This window comes from Frankliniella occidentalis, unplaced genomic scaffold (assembly GCF_000697945.3).
Source record: "Frankliniella occidentalis isolate FOCC.00 unplaced genomic scaffold, Focc_3.1 Scaffold95, whole genome shotgun sequence".
NCBI lineage: Eukaryota > Metazoa > Arthropoda > Insecta > Thysanoptera > Thripidae > Frankliniella > Frankliniella occidentalis.
In genome coordinates, this window is record NW_026267224.1 from 674,183 (window position 1) to 682,121 (window position 7,939).

Sequence of the window (7,939 nt, forward strand, 5' to 3'; positions counted from 1 at the left end):
AAACAGAGAAAAAAACAGACATTTACTAAAAAGAAGATAGGGCAAAAATCAGTCATTAAACAAGCAGAGATCTTACTCTTTTCCTTTAAGAGCAGAAAGGTACTGCTGTACAAAATATCAGGTATAGGGGTTTCTAAGGTGAACTAAACATGGCTAACAATGATTAAATGATGTCCTAGTCCTAGTGCTATATCTTAAATAGTGACATGTTATGTTGCTATCACTGCAGAGGACAAATTTCCCCCCATTCATTCTTTGATGGCATAAATTTGCACAAAGCTCCAGAAAATCAAATCCACTTTCTAATAACTTATTACAATAATGATAGTAAATTATGATGATTCAAAACCAGTTGCTGGTTGTTGATAAAAGTTGGTCATTCCATTCCTAGTTTTGGTCTTTGGCTAAAGTCCATCTCCTGTCAAACCACCAAGCAGTTAATTAAAAAAATATTCATGCAAAAGATCGGATAATAAGAAATTTATTAAAATCCTTGCTGCTCTTTAAATCCTGCAATGTCCCTAAAATATTATATACAGAACATGCCAGTTATCATACCTGAACCACAAGGTACTGGTGATTGTGACGTGGGAACTTCCGAACCTCCTTGGCCTTTTTTTCTGTGATCTACATGGCCAAAGCAGTTCTCACACTCATCTTCATCTTCAGAGGATGAACTCTCATCATAGGCACGAGGCTTCTTATAAACACAACAACCTGAAAAATGAGTTCAGTACAGTTAAAGAATTGTACCTGAGGAAACACAAGAAAAAGGATAATGGGTAACTAAAGACAATCATGAATACACTTACATTTTGATTTCCTCTTGTTCATATGTTCATTATCCACTGTATCTGCATCCCACTTAACCTTCTTGTCTGATTTAGGTTTCCTTAATTTTAATCTTACTGCTGCAGGTTCCTGAGGACAAGAAAGTGAAGAGAAGTATTTTTTAAGAAGTGTTTTAAAACAATATTCTAACCATACACAAAATACATTCAGGGTAAGTCACTTCCAGTTCGGTTTTAGATTATTACTTTTTAAAGAGCAGGGCAAGAAATTCAATAACTAAAGAAAGATTTACATTGTCCCAAATGACGTCTCATTCTACCAATCGTCCTAATTTGAAACACTGTCAACTTTTTTCAATGTTTATTGTAAAATGATTGTCTTAGTATAATACATCAGGGCCCGAACCAATTTTTAGAGATAAGACAAGAGGTGCAGTAAAGTAAACATAGATATGTACATAATTTTTTAAATACTTTATTTGGGAAAGTTAACAAGCCGTAGCAAAAAACTACAATAGAAATCTCACAAATACATCAGTACATAGTTTGTTGTTTTTTTAAAAAAATAGACTCCATGATATATTACATTATAAGAAGTGTCACAAAAGAAAACAGGTGTCAAAACAAATGGCAACTAGGCAACTGCCCCAATATTTTTAAGTTGATTGACTTTTTCTGTTGAGTAATGAAGCACATCCATCAAAATCTCTTCAGTGTGCTGTCCAAGCGTTGGAGGAGGTAAACGAATTCGATTCTGAGCTTGGCTAAACGTAACTGCAGGAGCAACAAGCTTCACTTCACCTGCGACAGGGTGTTCCACAGACTGTACAGCATTTGTCGCCAGTATGTGAGGATCTCTAAATACCTAGAAATAAAGATAAAAGCAATATGAAGATTTTGTAGTACTATACACTTTATCACACACTTTAAAAAAAAATTTCAGGGCACTTACATCAGAAATCCTGTTAACTGGTCCATAAGGAAAGGATGCTCCATCCAGTAACTCAAGCCATTGATCCCTAGTTTTGGTACAAAATTTGTCCTTTAAAATATGAAGGAGTACTTTTCTATTTTCTACTCTGAGTTTGTTACTGAGGAATCTTATATCCTTAGCTAGATCAGGGAGTTCAAATCTGTGACACAAGTCCACAAACTGTTTGTCACTTCCTGTGCCAACAGTTATATAACAGTCGTCCTTGGTGAGTAAAGCTTCATAAGGAACAATACTAGGATGGCTTGTTCCATGTCTTTGAGCTTCAACTCCACCATTCAAAAAATTAGAACCTATATTTATTAGTGAGGCGACTTGAGTTGATAGCAGATTAGCATCAATTTTTTGGCCCATTCCAGTTTTTGACTTTTGAATCAATGCTGCCATAATTGCGCCGTGGGCATACAGTCCTGTCATAATATCGGTTAATGCAACACCTACTTTGCATGGTTCTCCATCAGCTGGCCCAGTGATATGTAGCAAACCACCCATCGAAGCAGCAATAACATCATAGCCTGGGCGCTTACTGTAAGGTCCACAGGATCCAAAGCCAGTAATAGAACAATATACCAAATGTGGAGCAATCTTTTTGAAGTCATTGTAGCCTAGCCCCATTTTATCCATTTTACCGGGCACATAATTTTCAACGAGAACATCACTATGTTTAGCAAGATCAAATAGAATTTCCTTTCCCTCCTTTGATTTCATATCAACACATATACTCCGTTTATTTCTATTGACAGCTACAAAATAACAACTTTCAGTAGTCTTCCCTATGAATGGTGGACCCCATTTTCTGCATTCATCACCTTCGTTTGGCTTCTCAACTTTGATAACTTCAGCTCCAAGGTCTCCTAACACCATTGTACAATACGGGCCGGCAACAATCCTAGTCAAATCCAAAATTCTGACACCAGCAAGTGGATCTTCTGCAACACTACTCGAAAAATATTTTGATGAATTCTGGACATGCTGAGCAAATGATTGAACAACATTTTTGGGAGAAGGAGACGTCAATGGGACAAAGCACCTAACCAAGCTAACAGAGCGCAAGCAAGACATGTTGACAACGTATCGTCTAACACACTGATAAAGCGAGTGCCACTGCGCCCTCAAGGTAGGCCGGTCTGTCAGGTGGTATCCAGAACGAGACAGAGAAACATTTAGGTACGATTCAAGGCCGAACATACTTGCGGTGTTCTTTCGTCGTCACATTCGACTACTGTCACAGCTCCATCGCAGACTTGTTGTGGAGGTCTCTCTGCCATAATAATCACGTTCCACAAGATCAAGATGACCAAAATTTAATGAGCGGTCCAGACAAGACGGCAAGAAGTGATGAATCGGTGAAACCTCTTTCGAATTGATCAAAAATACACAGCACACAATACACGAGTTTGTCTGAGCGTGTCTGCGCCGTCTGCTCTGCGCAGTTCCGTCCGCAAACAACAACAAAATCAAAAAGAAAACAAACGACAAACAAACGAGTGCACCGGTCTGCTCCCCTACCTTAACCTAACTTTGTGACGGAAAAATATGTTTTTCGAACCGAAAGGCTAGCTAGAATTCAGTTTTACCTTTACATAGGGTTTGTTGTAGTACACTTTTTGTTTAAAGAAGAAACGCGTGTCGAATCACGATATCCTCAGTGTTTTGTTTAGTGGCTGGGGGGGGCATTACGGTTTATATCCATTTTAGTTTCCATGGTCAAGAGGTCTTGAAAATGAGTAAATATTCTACCGAATCGGATTCAAGTGATGGACACAGCAGAAAAAAGGGAAAGTCAAGTAGGAGGGGAAGGTAAATGCCACAAACATTAGACATGTGTTTTCTTAATTTTTTAAAGTTTGAGAATTATTTATTTTTCTGTTAATCAGATCTCCAAGCTCATCTAGTTCAGAGTCAGGCAGCCGACACCGTAGAAGAACGCACAAATCTGGTCACAGTAGAAGAAGATCTCACAGTTCTGATGTGAGCCATAAATCAAGGTTAGTATTATAGGTTATATGCCATTATTACATGCCAATTTTACAACCTTGTTGTATGTGTCACAGTCGAAGAGATAGGGATAGGTCTTCAGATCGCTCTCATGAAAAGTCAAAGAGCCGCTATTCACGTAGATCAAGATCATCATCAAGGAGTCGCAGAAGAAGATCTCGTTCAAGGTAAGTTATTTTTTTTTCATTTCAAACGGGTTTTGGTTTATTTATTCCATTCTTAATATGTCAAACCTTTTGTCCCAAGATCGCAATCTAAAAGTCATTCTAGAAGGAGGTCATCATCTCACAGTCCATCTCGATCTTACAAGAAAACACACTCTAGAAGGTCTCGCTCACGTTCAAAGGGTCACTCTAGGAGAAGATCATCATCCGGTTCAAGCGCTGAGTCTAAAGAACAGACTCTGAAAGGACGTCAGCCAGATGTAGTTAATCTTCCTGTTCGATCACAGTAAGTAATATTGAATAGTCATACAATATTAAATTTTTGGAGACATTGTAATGTTAATTTCAAGCACCCTTTTACTTGCTGTCCCTATTAGAGGTTCACCATCTTCACGTTCCCAACCTACTCAGGAAGCACCCTCAGCCTCCCAATCAGCACCTGAAGAAGCTCTTACAGAGAGACTACAAAAGGCAATTTGGGCTGCTAAAACTGCAGACCAGCAGCTTCGTAACCAGGGACTTATTGGCGCCAGGAAAGAGGTTGATCCAACTTGTAAGTGAATGGAGAGACCTTCAAAGTACCGAAACCCTTTTACTTGTTCTCAATAGGCTCCACTAGGACATTTGCTAATGTGCTAATCCTAAGTGTTCTTTTTCCTTTCTAGTTATGGTTCTTGAAGCTATAAATAGAAGTAACTTATTAGATGAAATAAACTCTGATGGTTTTTCCCCTCGCCAATTTACGTCTGGTGCAAAACGAGATGAGTATCCTATAGTTGTCGATCTTGCAAGTCAACCAGCGGTGCCCCCTCCAGCTCAAGTGAAGCAGGATCCTAAAGCCATTTTTCACTCAAGTGTATGTGTTTTGAAAGGTTGTCAAAATTTGGAAGACCAATCCTTACATATCAAAGTGCTTTGTCTAAGTTTTTGTCTCTTTGTATTACAGCTTTTAGTGGATGAACCTCAACGCCTTGAACGATGGATAAAAAAGCTTTATAGCATCCGTCAAAGAGCAATTAATGGAGAGCCTTTCACCTTCTCATGATGACAACCAACTACATGCTGTCTTATTGAAAATAAGAATTGGTAAGGTATTGGAAGATAGAAACCTCTAATCTTGGGGGGTTTTAACACTTTTTTATTTCAATTCATTTCTCACAATGTTTTAATGAAATGTGGTATATTTCAAATTCAAAACTACAAGTTTTATAATGTAATAAATACAACTGCTGTTCACTATAAACTGCACACCAGTTTTGGAATAAGAAAATCAGTTAGGTACTTACATCAAAACAAAAATGTGTAATTTGAATAAGTGTGGAATATCAGGAATTTGCCCTAATATTTCTTTTCTAAAGCTTTTTATAGACTTCAATAATGTATTTTAATCTGTATCTTTGCTTAAAATCAAACCTGTGACCAAATACTTAAGGTGTATAGTACTAATACTTAAGGTATGGTACTATTGTAATATGTCAAGAGAAAACAATTCCAAATGGGTACTTTGTGCCCAGCATGGGCTAGCGCCAGCATGGGCTTAATATAAAACTAACATGTTAGTGAAAAAAAAAGTCACACTGTTTCAGACTTCATCATTTTTATCAATCTCACATGAACTCTTTCCTGTTATCCATTTAAAAATGGAAGGCTAACAATGGAAGAAAAGATAGGACTTGAAATACTGTACTAAATAAGAATACTGAGAACATCAATAAGTATATGCATGTATGTGTGTGTTCACTGTTTAAAGAGTCCACAAACTTTGGCTTATATATTTAAGTCTACAGCTAAATTAAAATATCACAATTATATCAAGAGGAAACTATGCAGCACAATATAGTTTGAGCTGAGGAATGAATACATGAGCAAGTGCATGGTTGATAGAGTTGAATATTTCACTCATTTCCCTGGAAAGACCAGAGTTTCAATTCTGAAACTCACCATATTATATCTTTAGTTCCTTTAAAATATTACTTCATGCACTAACTGTGATTGTTGTGAAATGGTTTGATAACCACTCTTTTCTAAAGACACACAAATCTGCATTTCATCAAAGAAATAAGTCCACTGTGCAGTTTTCTCAAAGAAAAGTAAAGTTAAGCAAAACTGTGCCAATATAACTAACTCACTATCTGAAGTGGTTGCCACAGCACAGAAAGCAATATTGTAGTCAGTTAATGAACTAAAGGAGTTTGAGGAATCTAATAGAATAGACTTGTATGTTGTTGACTCCCCAGTGGAATGAAATGTTCTAATTAGGCCTCCCTCACTCCGTCATTCTCGGCTTCCACCATCTCTTGATAGTTGACGATTTCAACCTTCATTGTTTTTCCAGAGAACGAGCCAAAAACAACGGGTTCTTCGGCATTCCGCTTGAAAACTAGAAAGAAATAGACAACTGCTTAAGGATACTTTGGAAATGAAGGCAAGAAACTTAACTAAGCAATCATCACTTACTTGCTCCAAGGTTTGCCCTCACAAGTGAATAGATTTTCATTCCTGAACATTCTCGAGCAATGTTTTCACCAACAGTGCTCATGTCAGTCAGTGGTGGGAATGCTACGCGCATTGTCTTTACAATAACTTTAACATCTGATCCACGGCTAGCCATTTTGCGAGCTAGGTCAATGACAAAACTTGGCAAAAAGACAACAGCATCACGATCGAGTGGAATCACAAAGCATCGTCGACCATCCACATCAACAATGCCTGTTTTGTTCTGCAAATATTAATATGTATAAAAGCTTAACATCTCAATCTTACTATCAGATAAAAAGTGATAGATGTGATTGATTGGACTTGAAACTTACAATATGCCAGTCATGAATAAATTGACCAGGACGTCCACCATTAAATTCAGGAACATCAATTCGCTCATATGATCCATCAGCTTCAAACTTTTCGTAGAAATACCCACTTTTCTTGGTGTCTTTGGAGCTGATCTAAATATTACAAGGGAAAACAAACGTCAATGTTACAACCAATTTAAAATGAGCTCGACATCTTAGATAGATAGATAGATAGATAGATAGGAGCATCCTACAGGGCCAGGCAACATTGCCTAAATCCGATATTTTTTGCCGTCGGCACGGTACCCTGGACACTATAGTCCGGCCAGCCAAAGGTGACGCCTGGGTTTGCTGTAGCCGCCCATAAGAGCCCATGCTACGCCAGGCGTCACCTTTGGCTGGCCGGACTATAACGGCTGAAAATGGAGAAAGGGTGGCCGACCCAGGACCCTAGCTCTCCCTAAACAGAGCAGAAGCCAGATCCCCCTTCGAACGGGCGGAGCCGCCACCATTAGTAGCAAAAGGGGAAGCGGGCTGTCCCCGCGGCCCCCTAGGGGGCAAAGGTGGTGGCAACCCAGAGCAGTGTAAACAGGCAAGTGCAAAGCAGCATACGAAGGCACAGACGGCTGAAAAGAAGGCTGATGTGGCAGAGCAGAACCGTAAGGCGAGGGGGTTGAGAGACCAACGGTGGAGAGGCAAGAGGGTGGGGAGACGAGAGGGTGGAGAGACGAGAGGGCGAAGAGGCGAGAGGGTGGAGAGGCGAGGGGGCGGAGAGACGAGGGGGCGGAGAGACGAAAGGGTTGAGAGGCGAGAGGGTGAAGAGGCGAGAGGGAGAGGGGGGAGAGACAAGAGTGCGGAGAGACGAAAGGGCGGAGAAGCGAGAGGGTGGGGACACGAGGGGGTGAAGAGGCAAGAGGGCGGAGAGACGAGAGGAGAGGGCGGAGAGACGAGAGGAGAGGGCGGAGAGGCGAGAGGGCGGAGAGGCGAGAGGGTGGAGAGGCGAGAGTTTGGAGAGGCGAGAGGGTGGAGTGGCGAGAGGGTGAAGAGGCGAGGGGGTGAAGAGGCGAGAGGGAGAGGCAAGAGTGCGGAGAGACGAGAGGGCAGAGGAGAGGCGAGAGGGTGGAGAGGCGAGAGGGTGAAGAGGCGAGAGGGTGAAGAGGCGAGAGGGTGAAGAGGCGAGAGGGTGAAGAGGCGAGAGGGTGAAGA

At 40.4% G+C, this 7,939-nt stretch overlaps 4 protein-coding genes across 5 annotated transcripts; 1 reads left to right on the plus strand and 3 right to left on the minus strand.

The window, feature by feature from the left end:
* On the minus strand, positions 1 to 3,205 carry LOC113217422 (E3 ubiquitin-protein ligase PPP1R11; the record flags this gene model as incomplete). Its single annotated transcript, XM_026437320.2, is given in 4 exon segments — positions 1 to 418; positions 559 to 717; positions 813 to 921; positions 2,973 to 3,205. Coding segments are annotated over 4 exon segments (360 nt in total). The 5' UTR covers positions 3,051 to 3,205.
* LOC127749802 (succinate--hydroxymethylglutarate CoA-transferase) lies at positions 1,243 to 2,966 on the minus strand. The gene is made up of 2 exons (XM_052269539.1): positions 1,744 to 2,966; positions 1,243 to 1,656 (listed from the first exon to the last, which is right to left on the minus strand). The coding sequence occupies exons 1-2, from the start codon at positions 2,842 to 2,844 to the stop codon at positions 1,426 to 1,428; spliced, it is 1,332 nt and encodes a 443-aa protein (XP_052125499.1). The 5' UTR covers positions 2,845 to 2,966; the 3' UTR covers positions 1,243 to 1,425.
* Positions 3,206 to 3,232: 27 nt separating the features above from the next.
* LOC113217420 (serine/arginine-rich splicing factor 4-like) lies at positions 3,233 to 6,799 on the plus strand. 2 transcript variants are annotated; one of them, XR_008011364.1, is made up of 8 exons: positions 3,233 to 3,582; positions 3,660 to 3,770; positions 3,837 to 3,947; positions 4,027 to 4,230; positions 4,322 to 4,497; positions 4,610 to 4,816; positions 4,891 to 5,030; positions 6,280 to 6,799. XR_008011364.1 is itself a non-coding variant. In XM_026437318.2 (8 exons), exons 1-7 carry the CDS (start codon positions 3,506 to 3,508, stop codon positions 4,987 to 4,989), a joined length of 969 nt encoding a protein of 322 aa, XP_026293103.1. In that variant the 5' UTR covers positions 3,233 to 3,505; the 3' UTR covers positions 4,990 to 5,030; positions 6,280 to 6,799. The 2 variants fall into 2 exon arrangements, 1 of the variants encoding a protein (XP_026293103.1); XM_026437318.2 differs by having other exon boundaries at positions 4,610 to 4,800.
* On the minus strand, positions 5,062 to 6,886 carry LOC113217421 (integral membrane protein 2C; the record flags this gene model as incomplete). The annotated part of the gene is given in 3 exon segments (XM_026437319.2): positions 5,062 to 6,324; positions 6,402 to 6,663; positions 6,755 to 6,886. Coding segments are annotated over 3 exon segments (519 nt in total), but the record flags the coding sequence as incomplete, so codon positions are not given.
* Between the last annotated feature and the right edge of the window lie 1,053 nt (positions 6,887 to 7,939).